We start from the raw sequence: 22,826 nt of genomic DNA, 5'->3' as shown, positions 1-22,826 counted from the left end.
TATTTGAAATTGTACTTCATAGCTATCAATATACTCAACTGTGTTACTTGGTTTCATTCATAACTGTGTAATTATTTCTACATTTGATTAATAACGTATTTAGTTTTATCTATCAAATATTCTATTTGGGATTTTATGTCACATTGAGAGTATGTTCACTCTTACCCACCCCCAAAAAACCAAATCAGGCTGCATTAGAGAATAAGAGGAAAGAGAAGATGAGTAGAAAAGGAGTTTGGTAAAGTAACCCTTTTACATACACGGCACGTAGGGGGGGTTATTAAGAGTTTTGTTGCGGCAGCCCCCAACAGATCCATTCACAAAGTTCAATGGCTCATTCATATCCTGAAATAGAATAGCAAAAAAGAGTCTGTCATTTCAGGGAGCATACGTCCACTATCATACAGGACACTAACTTCAGGGGAAAGACAAGGCGTACAGACTCCTTGGTGTCTGTTGTTCAGTCACTGGCATGGCTCCAAATGGACTCCAGGGATCAAGGTCAGCACAAGCAGAGTGTGAAACTCCTTCAGACTAACCTGGCATCCTGGAACGTAGGAGGGTTGTGTTATAATGGCAAAATAATGAGATAATGCTGGGTATAGGATATAAGGAAATAGCTTAATCCATTTCTCCACACAATTGGAAAAAAAGTTTTTTTTTTTTCTAACTGTGGGTTATTTATCCTGTATCTGTAGACACTGGTCTTTAGTACCACCATAGTCTGGACTCATTCTGATATTGGCATAGGCTGAGCACAAGGTTGTTAGATGCATTTTGAAAAGTTGTAATAATGCTGAAACAAGTCTGGGAATAAAAATCACACTTTAGGGGATTTCAAATTCAAATGCAAGGGATGGGGGCCCCAATAGAATGTTCTTTGTCAGTAGAAAAGTTGTTTGTTGGACCATCTGAACTTAATCACACTAAAGGCAAAGGAGGAGCTATTCATTATTTTGATTTTCCCAAGGACAGTTTTCTCTCTGTTGACACAAACACAAACACACTTATCAGGTTTTTTTTCCCCTTCTCAAAGCTGCATCTCTTCACTATCCTATTTTTCTGCCTGAATTAATTCGCGTCCTTGCATGTGTTTGCTTTGTTCCTCTCTATCCTAAAGTTCCAAGTAACTGATAAAGCCATCAAGCATCCACTGAGCCTATAGATATGTCTCAGGATGAACTGTGAGCTTCTCCAGTGCTGGCCCAGGGCCAAGCAGCTCTTCATAGCTGGCCTAGAACTTGCTTAGGCTGTCAGGTAACTGGATCACACAGGAATGGAAACCATGACACTGATGCACGTCTCACCCCTGGGAAAATACAGATGATGTCCCCGAGACATCTCAGGAGATCCTGCTCTAGTGGCCAGTGACGCTGTGCCACATACTGGCTTTCTAAGGGGCTCCTTTGGGGCAGCCTGTGCTAATCCAATGCTGAATGGCTCCTGGCTGCCAAATTCATACCCATATCCAATCTCAGGGATGCCCTGTCCTATAGTATTTGCTCATAGGCCTCTAAGTAGGTTTGGTACAGGTGGGAAACACAGACGAGATGGTAGAGTGGGTTAGTGATAAGCAATGCCAAGGTGTTCCTCCCCTCATTTACGCTCTTGCAAATTCCACAGCCCATCAGCGGGCTCAGACTTCCTCGGAAACAGCACATCACTGGGTGGAGCCACAATAATTTCTGCTATTCTTGGTGACAAACCTAGATTCTTTTCTTTTCTTTTCTTTTTTTATTTTTTATTTATTATTATTATTATTATTATTATTATTTTTTGGTTTTTCAAGGTAGGGTCTCACTCTACCCCAGGCTGACCTGGAATTCACTATGGAGTCTCAGGGTGGCCTCGAACTCATGGCAATCCTCCTACCTCTGCTTCCCGAGTGCTGGGATTAAAGGCGTGCACGACCACACCTGGCAAACCTAGATTCTTAACAGTACCTCCCAGCCCGCCCTTTCATCCTTCTAACCCGGATTCCTGCTTTGTTTGTCTCTGGGCTGCCTCTAAGTGTTTCCACTGTTAACACGTCCAAGAACAAAGGGTGCACTTACAATCCACAATCCATCAAACTGCAAGCTCTTTTTCGGCTCTCGGGGGTTGGCATAGAGTTCTTCTATCTCTTTCTTCCACCACGCAGCCGTGCTGTTACGCAAGAAGTCGGGAAAAGCCACGTGGGCTCTGTACAGCTGCAACAGTAACACGTGCCGTCATGACAAGCCCTCCCCCAGGCCAGGAAGGGAAGCCCTGGGCCCAGGCTGAGGAGATGGGCGGGTGTTTGGATCTGCCTGGCTCCTGCTTCAGACCCTGATTTATCCTCAGGTGTTCTGCCCTCGCTGAAGATTTACAGTGGGAAAGAGATGAAAGGAAAACGCTTTCTTTCTTCAATCTCGTAGGAAGAGCTTTAGATTGCTTTTAAAAATGGGACTTGTTTTATGACTAGTCATTCAACCCCAGGGCATGGAAAATGAACGCTGTCTAAACAGTTAATTTTTTTGCATGTGTCTATGTATGTAAGGTGTGCATGTGTATATGCTTGTGTAAATGTGCATAGGCATATGTGTGTATGCGTGCAAAGTGGAGGCCAGGAGCTGTGTCTGCGATCTTTTTTAACTGCTCTCCACCTTTTTCTTTAAGACAAGTCTGTTGAATTTAGAGCTCACCTATTTGGCTAAACTAGCTAGCCAGAGAGCCTCTAGGATTCTGTTTCCAACTGCTGGGATTATAGGCACACACCATCAGGTCTGCTACTTAGATGCCTTGAGGGAATCAGAACTTGGTTCCTCATGTTTACACAGCAAGCCCTGTAGCTACTGAGCAATTTCTCCCACATTAAACATTTATTTATTTATTTTGTTTTTTCAAGGTAGGGTCTCACTCTAGCCCAGGCTGACCTGGAATTCACTATGTAGTCCAAGGGTGGCCTTGAACTCTCAGCGATTCTCCTACCTTTGTCCCTCGAGTGCTAGGATTAAATGTGTGCACCACCACGCCCAGCAAAACAGTTAAATTTTAAAATGCAAGGATCTACCATCGAAGGAGAACTGAGTTGCATCATGGGGCTGAGTTTATAGATGGTAAATTTGGTGTGGCAGCAAGGGTTGAGAGCAAGTGTTTTTTGAGTTAAGTACTGCCTTGAGTACTTAAGGAACTCATTAAAACCAGTTTATTTGTAATAATACCCCTCCTAAGGAAAATATTCTAGACTTTTGTTCATTATTTTTCAAGAAACATTACACTTAACTCACAAACAGCTAGAGGCATACACCTAAGGCATTTCGTTGATTTTTTTCTTATACATTTCCACCTTAGTTGTTATATTTTCATTTAATAATTCCTTTTTGCAAAAATCCCCCAGCATATAAGAATAGTCATGTTAGAAGTACTTAACCAGAGGGGATAAGCTACTCATCCATTAGGATGAAACAGGCAAACATACAGATGTCTTGGGCTGTGTAGACAAAATTGTAAGTTTTACTCTACCTTAACCTGACTTTCATGGTCAAGTGATTCATCCACAGTCACATCAGGCAGCTCAGGCCAAACCTAGAAAGAAGAGGAAAAATCAAAACCATCATTGTACACAGAGTGTGAGATGTTTCATATTTTGGATCCTAATGTCATTCTTGTTCACAAAATGCTGGGGATCTTTGTCACAAATTAAATTGTAAAAGCTAAATATTTTAAAAAGTGAGCTTTGCCTTTCTACTTTGACAGACACTTGAAAGCAATAGCTTATGATTTCTACACAAAAGCTGAGTATATGAAATTCTTCTAGGTGGCATTGAGTGGGATTTCTTGACTTATTCCATAAGTTTTTATAATTTCAGTTTTGATCTTAATTAATTGAATTCATTTTAAGAGTACCTTCTGAATGGTCATCATTCAAATGATTCTCCAGTTCTGTTTACTCTTTTATTTTGCTTATAGTAAAATTCCTTTTACAAATAATAGACATGTAATGTGTCTATCAAGACATGATTGATAGCTGGGTATGGTGGTGCACGCCTTTAATCCCAGCACTTGGGAAGTAGAGGTAGGAGGATCACCATGAGTTCGAGGCCACCCTGAGACTACATAGTGAATTCCAGGTCAGCCTGTACCAGAGTGTGACCCTACCTCAGAACAAAAAAGAAAGAAATGATTGACAGCCAGGCATAGTGGTGCATGCCTTTAATCCCAACAATTAGGAGGCAGAGGTAGGAGGATTGCCATGGGTTCGAGGCCACCCTGAGACTACATAGTTAATTCCAGGTCAGCCTGGACCAGAGTGAGACCCTACCTCAGAAAAATATAATGATTGACTTCCACTCACCCCATAAATCTACTTTCAATATTTTTAAGCAATAGCATAACTTGTTGGGAACTTCAAACACATATAACATTAAGAATTCATAGTATGAACCAATCTCATTTATAACCAGAAATACATTAATTATAGACATTGGTTAACTCACCAACCATAAAACATTTACTGAGCACTTACTAAATGTGAAACATGTGTCTAGGATCTGCTTCAACTGAGATTTAAGTCAAAAATAGGGTATGTTTCTTTCCCAGAATTCACAGAAGTACTGGTATAAAGGCTAAAATGCATGCTATGTTCGCTGAGGGCAAGGACCCAGAAATTTGGGCAGAGCTAAAAGAGTTCTTGAGAGCTTCACAAGAGATAAGAGTTGAGTAAGCATTGAAGTGTAGGCATTATCTGGGTAAGATGAGAAAGCAAATAGGTCACATGCCCAGAGCAATATACAGTTGCATAAGATTAAGAAAATAAGTTTCTACTGGGTTCTCTGACTTTCCAGTACAGAGCCTGTAAGCCAATCTAATAAGTCCCCTTTATAATAAAAAAGTCAATCTCTGGGCTGGAGAGATGGCTTAGTGGTTAAGCGCTTGCCTGTGAAGCCTAAGGACCCCGGTTCGAGGCTCGGTTCTCCAGGTCCCACGTTAGCCAGATGCACAAGGGGGCGCACGCGTCTGGAGTTCGTTTGCAGAGGCTGGAAGCCCTGGCGCGCCCATTCTCTCTCTCTCCCTCCATCTGTCTTTCTCTCTGTGTCTGTCGCTCTCAAATAAATAAATAAATAAATAATTTTAAAAAAAGTCAATCTCTTAGAAATGTTTAATGTTTTTGTAAAAACTAGAGAAATTATTATTCTTAAATTCATTTGAGTTTTCCTAGTAGAAGCCATTGACTTATTCCCATCATAATAGTCTCAACATGACTCATACATTTAACATAATGTGGATTTAGTTCACAATGTTATGGAACCAATCACAGAGTGTCAGGCTGACCTTAGACAATAATGAATTTATCCCCCTCATTTTATTATAATCATTCAGGGAACTGAGGCTTGAAGGAGAGGTAATTTCTTTTTTTTTTATTTTTATTTATTTGAGAGTGACAGAGAGAAAGAGGCAGATAGAGAGAGAGAAAGAGAGAATGGGCACGCCAGAGTCTCCAGCCACTGCAAACGAACTCCAGACACATGTGCCCCCTTGTGCATCTGGCTAACGTGGGTCGTGGGGAATCAAGCCTAGAACCTGAGTCCTTAGGCTCCACAGGCAAGCAGAAGCCATCTCTCCAGCCTAAGAGGTGATTTCTTTTTTTTTTTTTTAATTTTTATTTATTTATTTGACAGCGACAGACACAGAGAGAAAGACAGATAGAGGGAGAGAGAGAGAATGGGCGCGCCAGGGCTTCCAGCCTCTGCAAATGAACTCCAGACGCGTGCGCCCTCTTGTGCATCTGGCTAACGTGGGACCTGGGGAACCGAGCCTCGAACCGGGGTCTTTAGGCTTCACAGGCAAGCGCTTAACCGCTAAGCCATCTCTCCAGCCCAAGAGGTGATTTCTTGAAAGCTATATAGCTAATTAGTTGGCAGCACCCTGATAGGAAAATAGTCTACACATGAAAAACATTTATTTTCAATAATTCCTTCTATTATACCCTGTCACCATATATTAAATGATATTCTATCATTGATACAGTAGGACAATACTAAATACATATATCTTCAAATTAAACAGGACTACGTTAATATTTGGGTGTTACAATATTACTTTAAAGGCTGGAGTCTTACACACAGATTTTTGGCATTTACCACATGCTTGTTGTATATCATTAATGTAACATTTAAGATTACTGTGTAAGTATTAATGTATCATTTAAGATTACCATATAAGTATATTTTATCATTTTGTCCATCCTTAGCAACTAATTTGCGTTAAAAAAAATTTTTTTATTTATTTGAGAGAGACAGAGAGAGAAAGAGGCAGAGAGAGAGAGAATGGGCACGCCGGGGCCTTCAACAAACTCGTGCGCCCCCTTGTGCATCTGTCTAACGTGGGTCCTGTGGAAATGAGCCTCGAACCAGGGTCCTTAGGCTTCACAGGCAAGCGCTTAACTGCTAAGCCATCTTTCCAGCCCCTAATCTGCATTTTTGATTTGGTGTAACAAAGACTTTAATGTAATTTGTTAGATTTTGCATTTTTCACTACTGTTACGCTGAACCCAATGAGTGACTGGTTCTTAGTTATTGCGTTAGTGTTGTGAATAATCATGTCATGTTTTGAGAGAGTACTATATTTGTGAATATAAATTTATAGCTTCTTCCTTTGTCTTTTAGTAGAAACCTTTATATAACTATGAAAATTGCGTTCTGCTGTATAATCTGGCATTTGTTGTAGATTAAAACTTATTTTCTATAAATTAAATCTATCCAATAAAGCTATTCTAATGACATAAAAAAGAAAAGAAAAGAAAAGAAATTTGAATATGAGCTGAGAGCTTCTAACATCTGGGGTTAGGAAGCCCATCTAAAATGCCATTGCTACAAAACATCAAGATGAGGGTTGAGGGCACAAAAAGGAATTCAAAGAGGCAAGAGAAAGTTACTTATTTCTTGAGAATCTCTCTTAATGTTTACTAAAAAAAACTGGCTGCAAAATATAAAGCAAGGAGATATCAGGAAATTTCTAGGCAATAATGCAGCATTCAATATTTTACTTTAGTGCTATAACCTTGGTCTCATCGGTGCTTACTGGGTTAGTTAGCATCAGATTCCTGCTCATTCAAAATGTATTAATTACCCAATTAATTAATTGCCCAATTTTTCATCTCTTCATCAAAACCTAGTGAGAGAGATTAGTTACGGACATCTTTCCCAAGCCTTACCTTCCCCCAGACAGTGTCATTGGTGTCAGGCCATCTGATGAACACATTGCTTTGCTGTCCTCTAGTAAAAGTGAGGTAGTGCGTCTCGTTGCCTGAAATGGCTGGGTTCTACAGCAAAAGGTTTAAAGCCACAAATGTGAGGCAGTCATCTATAAGGAAATTCTTCTCCAAAGGTGATAATCATAGTTCATCAAGAATCAGTGAACCAAGAAAAAATGTTAAATAAACAAAAACCTATGAGCATTTTTGACTTGTCTTTACTAGGTATATGACCATGACAAATTGAAATAGGACTTTGCCACAAGTAGCGAAAGGAAGATATATAACTCTTATGGACAGTCTCTTTTGGAAATGATAAAAATCCATGTTAACAAGTGTGTCTTTTTAATGTTATAATAAGTAAGTACCCAGAGCTATAACTAATAAAATGGGGAAAATCCTGCAGAAACCAAAATATGGCAAGACATAAGTTATTTTTTTTCCAATATATCAAAAATACATGTGAAACAGAGAGAGAGTTGAGAAGTAAAAGAATATATTCCTATTTCTCCATAAAGTTCCTAAGAGAAAAAAAAAAAGTGTGCCAGTGTTCAGAAAACAACTCCTAGAGATAAACCAGTTTAATAAGACATTGCCCTCAGGGGGAATAAATCTCATTTATGGCCTTCCAGAGGGTAGTAGCAATGCACCTCACAGAAATGAAACATCTTTATTCTTTTCTGTGCTCCAACTTAGCCATCTAAAGTGGCCACCTCTGTTTACCCTGGCTCATCTCTCTGTAGTGCTATGGCACAGTCATCATGTAAAGCGTTATCTGAAGGTAACTTTTGACTATGTATTTATTAGCTGCCTCACCCCATTGGAATACATCCCTCTGGGGCTGGAGAGATGGCTTAGTGGTTAAGGCGCTTTCCTGCTGAACGTAAGGACCCAATTACCTAGTACTCACAGACAGCAGATGCACATAGTGGCATATGCATTTGGATTTCATTTGCAGTGGCTTGAAGCCCTGGTACAGCCATTCTCTCTCTCCCTATCTTCTCCTCTCCCTCCCTCTCTCTCCCTCTCTCTCTCTCTCTCTCTGTCTCTCTCTCTCTCTCTCTCACACATACACACACAATAAATAAATAGAAATAAAATAAAAAAATACATCCTTTTAAAGAAAAAGAACAGAGGCTGGAGAGATGGCTTAGCAGTTAAGGTGCTTGTCTGCAAAGCCTAAGGACCCATGTTCCACTTTCCAGGTCCCATGTAAGCCAGACACACAAAAGCAACATGCAAGGACACACATGTGCACTAGGTGGCACAGGCATCTGGAGTTTGACTGCAGTGGCTGGAGACCCTAACACACCAGTTGTCTCCCTCTTTCTCTCTGTGTCTCATAAAAAAGTGAAAGAAAAAGAACATTGCCTAATTCACTTATTTAGATACTCTCCCCCCACCCACACATACATACACAACTTCTACACCAGTGATTTTTCAAAAGCCAGTGTTCAATAAACATTTCAATTAATGACAGAACAAAAATCATAATTTTGAAAGCTGGAAGAATAATTTGCAGGTAACTAGTTCTGTATTTTTTATCTAGATAGAGCCTCCAAGGTAAAATAATAAGTTGTCATTATAGATTTTAGCTCCACTCTTTATGAGTTTAAAAAAGAGGAATAAAGTCCCTGAGAGTCACCCCTGCTGAATAAGAAGACAAGAAAAATTCTTTTGCTGTGTCACCAAAGGGCAAATCATACTAAGACACAACTATACCTCTGAGGCATGTTCTAGATCAATGAACCTTTTCTTTTGCTGCATTTATTGCTTTTGTCTACATTTCTTCCAACCCTACCAAGATAAAAGTATTAAAAAATTATATTCCAGGGCTGAGAAGATGGCTTAGCACTTAAGGCGTGTGCCTGCAAAGCCTAAGGTCCTAGGTTCAATTCCCTAGTACTCACATAAGGCAGATGCACAAGGTGATGCATGCATCTGGAGTTCTTTTGCAGTGGCGAGAGGCCTTGGTGCAGCCATGCTCTCTCTGTATCCCTATCTGCCTTTCTCTCTGTCTCTTTCTCTTAAATAAGTAAATCAATTTTTTCAATTACCTTCCAGTGAAACCTAATTATAAAAAATAAACATGACAAAGTTTCACCTCCTAAAATTCATTTTTCACTTGTACTTTTTTTAATAAAAATCAAAATATGTATTTATGGGCTCACAGGAATTTTACAAAACTGTATGAGACTATTTCCTGATTCAGGTTCTCCCAGTGGTATTTTTTTTTTTTTTGGAACCATGAATATTGAAACCCAGTGACCTCTAATCTGTCTCAGTACCCACCAGAATGAGTATAAATCTCATGCCATCATTCTTCATTTGATCAATCAGCAGACTGAGGTTTTGAAAGCTAGGGCTGAGGGTGAAATCCAGCTTCCGGTCCATGTAATCGATGTCGACATGCTGGACATCCTACAAGAAGGAACAGGCAAGAGCTCAGAGTCCTGCAGCAGGTCCCCTGCAGGGACACCTCCTGTGAACTCCGCCTGCTACTTGATGACCCAGCCCAGTCCGCTCCTGAATTTTTATCTCATTGCTCGCTCTCCCGCACTGGCCCTTTAATTCCACGGATGGAATTTTCTTTCTGATTTCAGCATCAGCTCACTTGTCCACATTCTTTTTCTGGACCCTCAACCATAGCTCTCATTCCTCTTTCTTCCCTCCATTTCTACCACTCCCTCTTTTTTTAAAAAAAAATTATTTATTTATTTGAGAGCGACAGACACAGAGAGAAAGACAGATAGAGGGAAAGAGAGAGAATGGGCGCGCCAGGGCTTCCAGCCTCTGCAAACGAACTCCAGATGCGTGCGCCCCCTTGTGCATCTGGCTAAGGTGGGACCCGGGGAACCGAGCCTTGAACCGGGGTCCTTAGGCTTCACAGGCAAGCGCTTAACCGCTAAGCCATCTCTCCAGCCCCCACTCCCTCTTTTTATCATAATCCTTCAGATCACTCAGAAAGTCTCAAACTTGGTGAATAGGAAGCAGTACTTCTACACACAAACAGCTTATAGATCTTTCTATTATAGTGCTTCTTGCTGAATTTATTCGCATAAGGCTACATGGTTTTATAATTGTCCTTAAACAGTCCAACTGAAGTTTCTAAACATGAAACTTACTCAACCCTTGATCGTTGAACAGTAGGTAAAGTGGTGAATATTCAGATGTAAAAAAAAGAAAGGCACTTCTTTTTTAGCCCCAAAGTAATAAACACCTGCATTGCTTTAAGACTCTAGGAAAAACTTGTTTGGAGAAACTGAGATTTGTGCAAAAGCCAAAACTTAGGACAGGTCTAGAGATATGGCTTAGAGTTGCAGGTACTTGCCTGCAAAGCCTAAGGACTCATGTTTGACTCTCCAGTTCCCAGGTAAGCCAAACGCAGTGATGAAAACACACAATGTTGCACATGCACACAAGGGGGCGCACACGGCTGGAATTCAATTGCAGTGTCTGGAGGCCCTGGTGAGCCAACATCTCTCTCTGTCTCTCTGTCTCTCCCTCTCTCTTCTCCCTATCTCAAATAATAATAACAATAAAAAGGACAGTCTGTTGGGCTTGCCTAAAAAAAAAAAAAAAAAAGGAGCTGGACATGGTGGTGCATGCCTTTGATCCCAACACTCAGGAGGCAGAGGTAGGAGGATCACCATGAGTTCGAGGCCACCCTGAAACTACATAGTGAATTCCAGGTCAGCTTGGACCAGAGTGAGACCCTACCTCATAAAACCAAAAAAAAAAAGAAAGAAAAAAAGTATTGATTGATAAATTAAAACTATGAATTTTTCATCTTGTAATTTTTCACTAGTTTCTAGTTTCTTTTTAATAACTATATTATGTTATAAATTATATATAAGATAACACCTTAAGCATGTATGTATGCATGCATGTCAAGTTATCCTTTTTAATTTTATTTTATTTTATTTGAGAAAAAGAGGTGAAGAGAGAGAGTGAGGAAAAGAGAGACAGAGAATGGGCGAGCTAGGACATCTAGCCACTGCAGACGAACTCCAGATACTTGTGCCAACTTGTGCATCTGGCTTGCATGGGCCCTGGGGAATCAAATCTGAGTTCTTTGGCTTCACGGGTAAATGCTATAAGCACTAAGCCATCTCTCTAGACCTCAAATGACCTTTGATGAGAACATCATAGCGCTTCATTCACATTTATAATCCTTAATTGTACCCTCATATCATCGATCAACTAAAGGCCAAGGAAGAGAATGATGGATAGAAAACTGATAATTACACGGAGAGAAAGAGCATTCCGTATGTGTAGTTGTGCTGGTTGACAGCAACTGATGCATTTCTCAGAAATTTCCAGTGGAAGCAGATTATCACCCTAGGTATGCATATGTATTTTAGAGAAAGAGAAGTCTTGAATTTAACTGCTTATTTTCATATTTCCAGTTTGTACGTATCTTTCCAAGATCACCATCCTTAGTTCCCCAGAGTCTCAGCTTAAAGCAAGTCATGGCTACTGCTGGACTTTCCCAGCAAGAGACAGTGACCACCCTACTGCCTGTGGAAGGATATTCAGGCAACCATCAGTTTTAAACTTCAGCACAGAAATGAGTACTGTGCCATAAGTTTTACAAGCAATGCATTCTACAACAAACTCTCTCTGTAGCTACTTTCTTAATACTCAAGTAGCCACAGCAGTAATTTCTGAGGAACTTTTTTTCAACATATAATTAAGCTAAAATACAGAGGCAGAACAAGGGTTTCATACATAGGGAATCTGGGCCGCCATCATGTCTTCATACAAACTGGAGATTTCATCATCACCCTGATATCCATGGCGACTCAGCTGGAATCCCAAGGCCCAGTATGGAATCATTGCTGGCCGACCTATCAACTGTAGAAGAAAAATGCTAATTACCATGATTTGTTCATTTTACATTGTATGTATTTACTAAATCACAATAGCATGTCCTTCAGGTTTTTAGAAATGTATATGCCATTTTAGAAAATTAAACAAAATTAATGGCTCCAATTATTCTTCTTAAGAAAGAGAAGATAGCTGGCTTATAGGCGAAGCAACTTGAGCATCTCTACTGAGTCCTGAGGGGCTCAGGAAAAAGAACGTCAAGTAAATGCACGACGCGACTATAAAGGTGAATGACAGACACCACATATGAAGTTTCTTCATATTTATAGACATCACCCTAGGATGCCTGGTTGTTATTACTCACTAGGCTGTTTAGAAAGCAACGAAGAGATGGGTGGAACATTAATACAACCCATAACACTAAGTGGACAGGGTGGCTTCCAACCTCAGTGTATTGCTGTGTTACAAGTTCAGGGGTTGGTCCCAAAACCATATAAAAGTCCAAAATCCCTCCTGTGGTGCGGTATGTCAGGGCAGGGGTGGGCTGAAGTGTCACATCTGTAAGAATTAAACAAATCAGAATTTGTAAGAAGCACCCATGGAGCTGTCAATCAACCAGATGGAAGTGTGCCCTAAAACACCCATCTTCACTTCCATGCCTTAACATAAATCTACTCCAGCAAGTCTTCTCCTGACTGATAGAAGCTGAGATGGATTTGCAGGTGGCTGAAATAAAATAAGCCATCTATTTCAGTTTATTTTTTTTTTATTTGACAGAGAAAGAAGGAGAGAGAGAGGGGGAATGGGTGCACCAGGGCCTCCAGCCACAATGCAAATGAACTCTAGATGCGTGAGCCCCCTTGTGCATCTGGCTAACATGGGTCCTGGGAAATTTAACCTGGATTTTCTGGCTTTGCAGGCAAATGCCTTAACTGCTAAGCCATCCCTCTATCAAAAGTCAGTTTACCCAATTCTTGGCCACTGAATTTCTTTATTTCTAGTAATTTCCAGACTCCAATAGGGTATTCACAGTTGTCTATAGTGGTACATGGGCACAAAACTCTGTCTTACCCATGGCATTGCTGTTCAACAGAAGTACCCCGTGGGCATTACCATCTCCATCTAATGCCATATAGTAGGGGTGGACACCATAGGCGTTCTTCTTATACTGATAATAAAAATAGGCATGGGTTAATAATAAATTTAAAAATCCAATAAATGATATCTACATCACATCCCAAACACTAAACTTATATTACATATTAAAGAGTCATCTCAGTGTCAGATCCTCTATAGAGACATCCTTGACTTTCCTTCTATCCCAGACAAAGACCTGTGACCTGCACTCTGTTTCTACATAATTACCATTTGCATAATATGATAGCATTGATGATATTATGCTACCACTATTTCCATACCTGTCTCTTTCCATCTACTAGCCTTTGGAGAGATTGCTTAGTGGTTAAGGCACTTGCTTGCAAAACCTAACTATCCAGGTTTGATTCCCCAGGACCCACATCATCCAGAAGCACAAGGTGACATGTATCTGGAATTTGTTTTCAGTGGCTGGAGGCTCTGGTATATCCATTCTCTCTCTCTCTCTCTCTCTCTCTCTCTCTCTCTCTCTCTCTCTCTCTCCTTTTCTCTTTCTGTATCTCTCAAATAAATAAATAAAAATATTTTACATCTGCAGCTAAGCACTTAATGTGATGGATACATAGACCATCTTAATAATTTGTGAAATAAATAAAGTTTATGGTACACAGGAATGGAGGAAATATATATTTTATAGGCAAAAGAGTATGATATAACATGTTCCTCTTAAATCTAAGAGCACAATTTATCAACATAAAGTGAAAGTGATGAATAGGGCATCATTTTTCAGCTTGAAAATGAAAATAAGTTTATACAAAAATAACATTGCTACTTTTATTCATGTCCTTACTGCTGGTGGCTCATCACGAGCAAACATTCCCCATGTGTTCCAAGTCATGTTTCTTCTGAAATCTGTGTGCTCAGTTTCCCCAAAGCCATAGATGTACTGAGAGGGGAGGCGAGTTGAAATGGAAAGGAACATGTCATTGAAGGTGAAGCCAGGGAGCTGGGAGTCCCATCTGCAACACAAAGGCAGATCTCCATACTGAGCTGAGTGCAGATCCTGGCCACGCAAACACAGAACGCACTTGGGTACCTCACTGACTCAGAAATTTCCTGAGTTATTAGACAACTGGATACAGGGTCAAACGTTGTGAAATGACACAAATCATAACAACTGCCACAACTCAGCTCCAAGGCTCAGTGTTTTCACTGTTGCTGTGTGGTTTGCAAGACTGGAACCCCCTTTACTGGATGGTGGGCTCATGGAAAGGAAGAGCCATGTCTCATTCATGTCTTTATTCCTAGTTCTTCATGTCTGGCATGCATCTTGAATGAACATTAGAACAAAGGAAGCCTGCATACACTTTCTAGTATCAAAGTGTGTAGCTCTTAGAACAACTTCATTAGATTGCCCATAATTTTACTGGAGGGCAACAGAGAGAAAACTGAATACGCTGTCAAATCAGTGGAGCTATATGTAGGAAGAAACACGTGTGCACACGCAGATAGCAACCTCTAGTGGGGTAAGAAACCTCTGGACAAAATGCAGACCTTCAATAGCAGGGAAGGAGATGAAAGGCAACAATTGAAAATTCCTTTTGTGCTTAACATCATGGGGAAGCTTTGTCTATGTTAAGAATGAGATCAAAGGCTATAAAAGCCAGTTCTCTCTCCTTAAGAACCTCTAACTTGGGCTGGAGAGGTGCATAAGTGTTTAAGGTACTTGCCCATGAAGCATAAGGGTTTAGGTTCAATTCCTCAGTACCCACTTAAGCCATGCACAAGATGACACGTGTGTCTGGAATTTGCAGTAGCTAGAGACCCTGGTGCATCCATTTGCTCTCTCTCTCTCTCATAAATAAATAACATATTTTGGTAGATAAGAAAATAACCTCTAACTCTCCCAGATGTTTAGTTATTACTTATTAAAGAACCTTAATTAGAACACACTCATATCTTATGTTTTCTGTTTTGCTTACTAGTTTGTATTTTACTAACAATAATAAATAGAACAGAGTTTTCTTTCTCAGAAATCCTTCACTATTAATTCTCCGAATTTTATAATGAATAAAACATTAATCCTATAGTGAAGAAAAAACTGACAAACACTTTTTAAAAACACGCATGTAATTATGTGGTGACTCAGAGCTTAGAATTGTACTAGCACTAATTAGAGTCATTGTAATTAGAGCTACAGTCACTCTAATTAGAACCAGATAAATCGTGCTTACATCACCGTGCTGGAATTCCTCCGCAGGATTTGGATTCCAAAAGGATGATTGTGAATCCTGACATCATAAAGGCAGATTTCAGGGGCGTCAACTGGTGAAGGAGGGGTGTTCAGGTGTACTGGGACCTCATACCTTTTATTTGTGGGATCATAGATCTGTCAAGAAGGGAGAAGGAGTGTTAGACTTACATCCCGATCTCTGTTAGCCCATTTAACCCAGTCCTCCTGTCTTTTGAACAGTTTGAACCCACACAAGGGGCATCAAGTAGCTCCAAACAAGAAAAGAGTGAGGCCTGCTTCATGTACGACCCAGACAATAACGTCCAAAAGTACCTCAGTAAAACTCACTCAGAGCCAAGGAGGCCTGCTGGCTAGAGAATTTGTGATCTAAGGGTATAGGATCTCATGGATAGAACATGTATTTATGGTGACAGATTCTTAGTCTGACCCCACCCAGCCCTTCATAACTGGAAGCCCTGTGGGTGAGAACCAGTAGCCAGGGTTTAAGCAAGACCTGCAGACAATTCTGATGCTTGCTGAAGTTTGAGAGTCCCTACGACAGAAGTTATTAGAAATGTTGGAAGTGAGGGCTGGGTGTGGTGGTGCATGCTTTTAATCCCAGCACTCGGGAGGCAGAGGTAGGAGGATCGCGTGAGTTTGAGGCCACCCTGAGACTACCTAGTGAATTCCAGGTCAGCCTGGGCCACAGTGAGACCCCACTTCGAAAAACAAATACAAAAACAAAATATTGGAAGTGAATTAATGGCTCTCATATGCATTTACCACAAAGTATACTCATATTTCTCAGAATTATGAAGATTCTTTGAGGACATTTATGACCTAGAGTACTTATCATTAATGTACACTTGGTGGTCAATTTCTGATTCTTGTATCTATTTATTTACTTTACTCCATCAAGCATCAGCTTTTCATTTAAAAAGAAAATGAGGGCTAGAGGGATGTCTTAGTGGTTAAGCGCTTGCCTGTGAAGCCTAAGGACCCCGGTTCAAGGCTTGATTCCCCAGGACCCATGTAAGCCAGATGCACAAGGGGGCGCATGCATCTGGAGTTCGTTTGCAGTGGCTGGAGGCCCTGGTGTGTCCATTATCTCTCTCTCTGCCTCTTTCTCTCTGTCTGTTGTTCTCAAATAAATAAATAAAAACAAACAACAACAACAATTTTTTAAAAAAACAAAATGAAGAGTTTTAAGTGCTTTTCGGTGGCAGCATCTATACAGAGCTGTGAGTTGAGAACAGGCTAGTTCTCAACAAAGATAAGAGCCAGTAACTACAACACGGACATTACCTTAAACTGTAGCATGCTTTCTGTATGGTAGGTCACACGAAGTTTGAGAGAGCTGATCTTTCCAGAGAAAGGATCGGAGACGACAGTGGGTGCTGCCGCTGCTGCTGCCAGGGGTGGCGGTGGTGGAGCTGCTGCCCGTGCAGATGCTGGCACTGTTAGGAGGGTAAGGTCCACCGTGATGCCCGTGGGATGGTACTGAATGTTACTGGCGGCATAGTTTGGCAGGGAGTCATAGAAGCAGGTAGGCACTCCAGTCTTATCTGTGTTCTGAAACAACAGGAGGTATTGTTGATCATCTTATACGCCATACATTGAGACTCTGACTACTGAAGAAGCTACTTAACACGAACGAAGTCTCAGAGCTTTGCTAAGGGTTCAACGGCTCCTTTCCCAAAAGAGAAGCCTTGAGCCCTGGAACTGGGAATGTAATTTGCAGGAAAGTCACAGGTGATACAGGTATGATGAGGTCATGAGTATGAGCTTGAATCCAAAATAACTGTGAACTTATTAGGAGAGGAATTTGGACACAGGAGAAAACACACACACACACACACACACACACACACACACACAGAGAGTCTTCTGTAAAGAGTGAGGAGTGAATAGTGAGCGACCAAGCATGAAGTCTGATCTGACACTGACTCTCAGGTAGAGTCCTGCTCAGTCCATTGTACTGAGAGGGGACTGGGCCCCTAAAAGTAAAAAGGCAGGCAGGATATCCGGTCTGCATGTGGTACAATTGTTATCTCCTACCTAGATCCGTTTTTCCACGAGTAACCTGGGTCCCTCCTGGGAAGGAGGTCCTTACACTGTAGTTGGTCAAGCATAGACCCCAGATTTTAGCTAGCCTCTTCCTGAAACAGCCCCTGACCCTAACCAGTCAGTTGTCCCTCTGGTTCACCTGAGCTGGAAGACAAAGCCCACCACCCTAAGGTTATAAATAACTTCACAGGGGGAGGGCACACCCTCTGAGCTGCCTAACCATTTGGGAACTTTCATCTGTTGGTGGGTTCTCCCTCTACTGGGCCCAGCTAGAACCAGGCCCAGCCTGGCTGAGCTAAGGGGAAAGCCCTTAGCTCCTACTCCTCAACATAGCTTCTTTATCCCCTCCAGCTCCCCACAGGGCAGGAGCTCTTTGAACCTTTCTTTCCATGGTTTTCCCAAGCCCTCCATATGGGATCTGTAACCACACACGGGTGCCTTTCCCTGGCTCTGTACTTCTCTCAATAAATACAATAATTTAATAATTATCCTTATCAGTCTTTTTAAAATCAATTCTTTTATTAAAAATAGACCCAGACCTAGGGTTTAGGGTTCAAGGACTTTTCTAGACCCCAAACACCCTATTACAGTACTCCAGTGCAATTACTAATATTTCCTGGCTTTCATTCCCTCTATTGTTTAAATGGAGTGGACCAGACTTACCTTATACTTTCTGTTTGGCACGTCCGTTAAATAGAAAGTTTTGCTTTAAATATTCAATGTGTAATGTATACTATCATGGTATATTTAGCTTATCACATATTGATTATACAAAATAATGGATTTCCTTGTGGTATTTTATAAATGCAAGGAATATATTTCACTCATGTTATCCCTTGCATTATTCTCTCACTCCTCCCTCCCCTCATGTTTTTTCCCTTCATGTTCTCTAAGATTGCAAAAATGAGGTTTTGAATGATGTGGTATTAGAGGCAGTTAGTGTGTAAATGAGATTTTTTTTTTTTTAGTTGTAGGGTATCTAAGGGAAATATTGATCACATATCATTTGGAGTTGTCAAAACACATGCTGGCACACTGTCACAATAGCCTTCAAGCCATCAACCTTTGTTAAGTGTTTTCTACGTTCCTAATTACTTGTGAGGAAATTTTCACAACTTCCTGATCAATGTAGTCATTACCTCCCAAAGGCACCCTCGCTGCCTACAAATCTCCTCAGAGGCATCAGGACCCTCAGGGTAGCAGTTAAATTTCTCCAGGTCACTGACTGGAAGAGTCCACTCAATGGAGAATTCTTGTCCTAGTTTCAGATTCTTGAGGTTCGTTAATGTTACCACCTGGAGGTAGAGAGAGAAGACCACGGTGACAAAGAAGGGGACAGAGAATGATGCAGACAGAGCTCTGGCCCAGTATTCTGGAAGTCAGGACTGGAGGATCCAGCTCTTCCTACAATACTTGGAACCTTGGAATACTTAGAACCTGCCTTATTCTTGACTTTTCTCAACTCTTGGCGCCACTGTGGAGGTGTGGGATATGAAGCCCTTTAACCTTAATAAGGAGTTCAGGTCACAGCCACAGGTGTCACTTTTAGCCTTATTATCCATTAAGTACGAGGTGTCTTCATGTGAATAGTGATAGAGGTAACAGCAATAGCTAAGCTTTATTGAGCACTCATGAAGACCAAGCACTGTGATAACCAGATTATAAACATTACATCTGTCTATCCTACAAAGTTGACCCTATGCAATGAATATGATGGCTTTCTTCATGATTCAGAACATAAAACTGAGTTACGGGTTTAATACCCTGTCCAAGATCTCATAGCTAATAGCTAATCTGCTTAATTCTATAAACCAAACTTCTATCCTGTGACAGATGTATTTTCAAGTAGAAGTTAACTAATCTAAGAAACGATGAACTTCTGAGCCCTTGAAATAATGAGGCAATAGTAAGTAGAATCTTCTGAGTTTATTATGGAAGGAATCATTCAGTGAAAGAAAAGCCAGATTACAGGTAGTGTCTTCTCCCACTCACATTTTAGATAATAGATAATAGGTTAAAAACAGCTGAAAGGATGGCTTCAAAGAAAAATATCAACTATGTCTCAGAGACAGCCTAACTTCAATGAGAGGACAGATGTGTAAGTGCTCTGAAGAACCAGGTGGGTCTACTGAGCAACGTTTTTCAGTCACATCTGGGACCAACCTGTCTAGTTTTAACTTGGTGTAAAAAGGAGTAATTGAGATACTCCTGCTACCTACTTTAAATTCCTAATGCAAACAAGTGAAAGCCTCTATATCTGCATTTCCATCTTCCTCCTTCATCCTCCCTGTGAAGGAGTGGCTATCCCAACATGCAGTTGTCTATATAACCACTTACACACACAAGAGCAAGGGAGGATCAGTTAGAATCTCAGGCCAGTGCAAGGGCCCTAGATGAAACAATCTCTTACCTTTGTTGAAGCATTGTAGACGTCATCAGAAATATTAGTGGCAATATTGTTGACCAACACTTTGACATTCATGGGTTTCTTGTCCATGCCCAAGATTTTGATATCTGTAAATTTTAGGTTGTAAGGGTCCACATAGTTGTTATTTATAAGCTTTGCCTGCAAACAATTCTGGGCAGGAGGAGGGGTGGGGAGGAGAGAGCCATTTTAGAAACTAGGTCCATGACATTTCTCACCTTCTGAAATCCAAGATCTTTTTTTTCCTTTTTCTCTATGTTTATTTTTTGTAAGTGTTTCTAGATGACTTTCCCTAGCACATATGCTGAAGGCCAAAGGGACATTTTTGTAGACATAAAGAACACAGTTCTACACAAGTGAGCCCAGTTGGTATGTAACAAGGCTGTAAAAGCAGCACAGTGGAGAAGTAGGCAACCACTGCAGGACAGGCATGCAGCATCTTGGCCTGCACAGGCAAGGAGTTCAACTTGCACCCCAGCCTGACACGAATAAAGTAGCTCAAAATAGACAACAGTCTTAAATGGAAGTGATAAATTTGTCGAAAAGCAGAAAAGGAAAGTGTACTGAGCATCTAAGATCCAGACAAAGAGTTTGTAGATATGACATCAAAAAACATGATCTAAGTTGGCATGGTGGTGCATGCCTTTAAGCCCAGCACTCGAGAGGCAGAGGTAGGAGGCTCGCCATGAGATCCAGGACACCCTGAGACTATAGAGTGAATTCCAGGTCAGCTTGAGCTAGAGTGAGACCCTACCTTGAAGAAAAAAAAAAACATGATCCAGAGGAGAAAAATTTGAAATTATGCTTTTGTGAAAGACCTTAGGGGGAAAAAAGATGAAAAGAGAAGCCTAAGTGTGATAAAAAATGTTGACAAACCATATATTCAACAAAGTACAGATATCATAAATGTACAACTCTTAAGATTTAACTGTTAACAAAAGCCAAAGAATCCAGTGTGAAGATAGACAAAAAAATTAGATAGATAGCTCACCAATGAAATTATATGAAAGGAAAATAAAACATGAAAAAAAAATCAATGTGATTAGACTCTGGAGAGAAACAAAGTAAAGTTTCAGTGAGATCTCATTGCACTCCATCAGAATGGCTAAAATGAAAAACATTGACAGCACCAAATGCCAGCAATGACACAGTGAGGCAATATGCAGAACAGGGTAGCCATTCTGGAAAACAGCTCAGAAGTTTCTTATAAAATTGAACATGTAACAGCCGAGCGTGGTGGCGCACGCCTTTAATCCCAGTACTCGGGAGGCAGAGGTAGGAGGATCGCTGTGAGTTCAAGGCCACCCTGAGACTCCATAGTGAATTCCAGGTCAGCCTGGGCTAGAGTGAGACCCTACCTCGAAAAAAAAAAAAAAATTGAACGTGCACTAATTTAAGACCCATACATTTGACTCAGAGAAACACCTGAATTGTCATAGTGCTTTTATTTTATTTAGAATAGCTCATGACTGGAAGGATTCCAAATTGTCTTCATCAACAACTGAAAGGTGGTAGTTCTATATATTGGCATGCTACTCACTAGTAAAAAAGGGAACAAAAATAATACTTAGAAAAATTGTAAGGAAACTATGCTGAGTGAAAAAGCCAACTCCCACGGTTATATATATATATCTTGTGTGACTCAAGTTACATAGCATTCTTGGAGAACTACAAATGGAGAATAGAATATCGGCTGGCAAGGACTAAGAAAGGAGCATAGACCAAGTGAGTATTGCTATAAAAGGTCAATAAAAGGAATTTTATGACAGAGGTGTTTCATATCTTGATAAGGCCTATGCCAATATCATGGCTGTGTAATTGTATGACAGTTCTATGATGTAAATAGTATAATTAAAGGAAGCTAAATAAAACATCCATAGGGTCTACGTTATCCATTACAAGTGTAAAGGTATCCTTAATTATCTTGAACTTACAAATTTAAAAACAGCATGAATCTATAAGAAAGATAGAGAAAAAATGGATAGAGATCCTCACAGGAGAAATCTCTGCACATAATGCTCAGACTTCTAGGAAAACCAAGTAAGAAATTTCCAATTTTCTGCTAGCCTTATGGCTTTTTCCCTTGAAAAATAAAGATGGGGAAGTGATGCTCCGGATCCTCCCATCTTTCAAAGCCTTACTTGATATCTGTGCCCAAACACATGTTTTAGGACAGGAAAGGAAATGAGAACCTTAAAAAGTATGTCACCACTGACCACCCACTCTCATAGCCCCTTACACATTTGGACCTTTTAGTAAAGACATCAATGTCAGGTCTTATGATATAAAATTGAAAGACTTTTTTTTTTTTCAAAGAAACCCATAATTTCTTCACAGATCGATACTAATTTTTTTGTTGTTTTGTTTGGATTTGTTTTATATATCTGATGCAACTAGCATTCATACTAACTTCTAATTACTTCTGGGCTCATCACAGGCAAATGCTTTCCCTATTTCACAGCACAAAACATCCATAGAACACCAAGAACTCAAAAACCAATCATAACAAGAAACACAGTGTGTATATTCCTTGAAAGCACTACTTACAGAAGTAACAGAGAATTCATACAGAATATACTTCTTTTCCGTTACAGCATCTGCAAGAAAAAGATAGATGTGTTCCCATTACCGGGAGAAGCCGACAGGAGAGCGTCCCTCTCCTCCTTGGGATTCTTTTGCCTCTCATTCTGATTATCTGCCTGCTTATTGTTTTCAGTCTCTACAAAATTACTTCTACTACTTCTGAGGCCTCGTGGCTTTTGTGCCTCTATTTTGCTGTCACTTAAGACATTTTGACTTCTATTAGAGGGATCTACATGCACACCATATTACCTGCTAGCCCATGTCTGCATCAAGGTCAATGCTAACCCCTTACCCCTACATTATTTGAATATAGTGTAGCAATAAGTGGAAGTAACATTAATAAACTCTAATTCTATTCCTCTAAAAGCTACAGTGAGATA

The 22,826-nt window shown here is 40.4% G+C and overlaps 1 protein-coding gene across 1 annotated transcript in view; it reads right to left on the bottom strand.

Annotated features, from left to right (window-relative positions):
- The window catches only part of Mgam (maltase-glucoamylase), a 256,817-nt gene that overhangs the window by 17,962 nt on the left and 216,029 nt on the right, over positions 1 to 22,826 (bottom strand). Inside the window, exons 115-128 of the mRNA XM_045160081.1 lie at positions 22,411 to 22,460; positions 19,849 to 20,016; positions 18,578 to 18,733; positions 16,677 to 16,943; positions 15,373 to 15,527; positions 13,989 to 14,157; positions 13,115 to 13,211; positions 12,489 to 12,601; positions 11,945 to 12,070; positions 9,506 to 9,634; positions 7,175 to 7,282; positions 3,484 to 3,546; positions 2,055 to 2,189; positions 261 to 345 (exon numbers count right to left, since the gene is read on the bottom strand). Of these exons, the coding sequence (XP_045016016.1) occupies positions 261 to 345; positions 2,055 to 2,189; positions 3,484 to 3,546; positions 7,175 to 7,282; positions 9,506 to 9,634; positions 11,945 to 12,070; positions 12,489 to 12,601; positions 13,115 to 13,211; positions 13,989 to 14,157; positions 15,373 to 15,527; positions 16,677 to 16,943; positions 18,578 to 18,733; positions 19,849 to 20,016; positions 22,411 to 22,460 (1,821 nt within the window). The remainder of the gene's footprint in view (positions 1 to 260; positions 346 to 2,054; positions 2,190 to 3,483; positions 3,547 to 7,174; positions 7,283 to 9,505; positions 9,635 to 11,944; positions 12,071 to 12,488; positions 12,602 to 13,114; positions 13,212 to 13,988; positions 14,158 to 15,372; positions 15,528 to 16,676; positions 16,944 to 18,577; positions 18,734 to 19,848; positions 20,017 to 22,410; positions 22,461 to 22,826) is intronic.

This window comes from Jaculus jaculus, chromosome 10, assembly GCF_020740685.1.
Source record: "Jaculus jaculus isolate mJacJac1 chromosome 10, mJacJac1.mat.Y.cur, whole genome shotgun sequence".
NCBI lineage: Eukaryota > Metazoa > Chordata > Mammalia > Rodentia > Dipodidae > Jaculus > Jaculus jaculus.
Note: the sequence above shows the minus strand (reverse complement) of the source record. Positions and strands in the feature narration are given on the sequence as shown.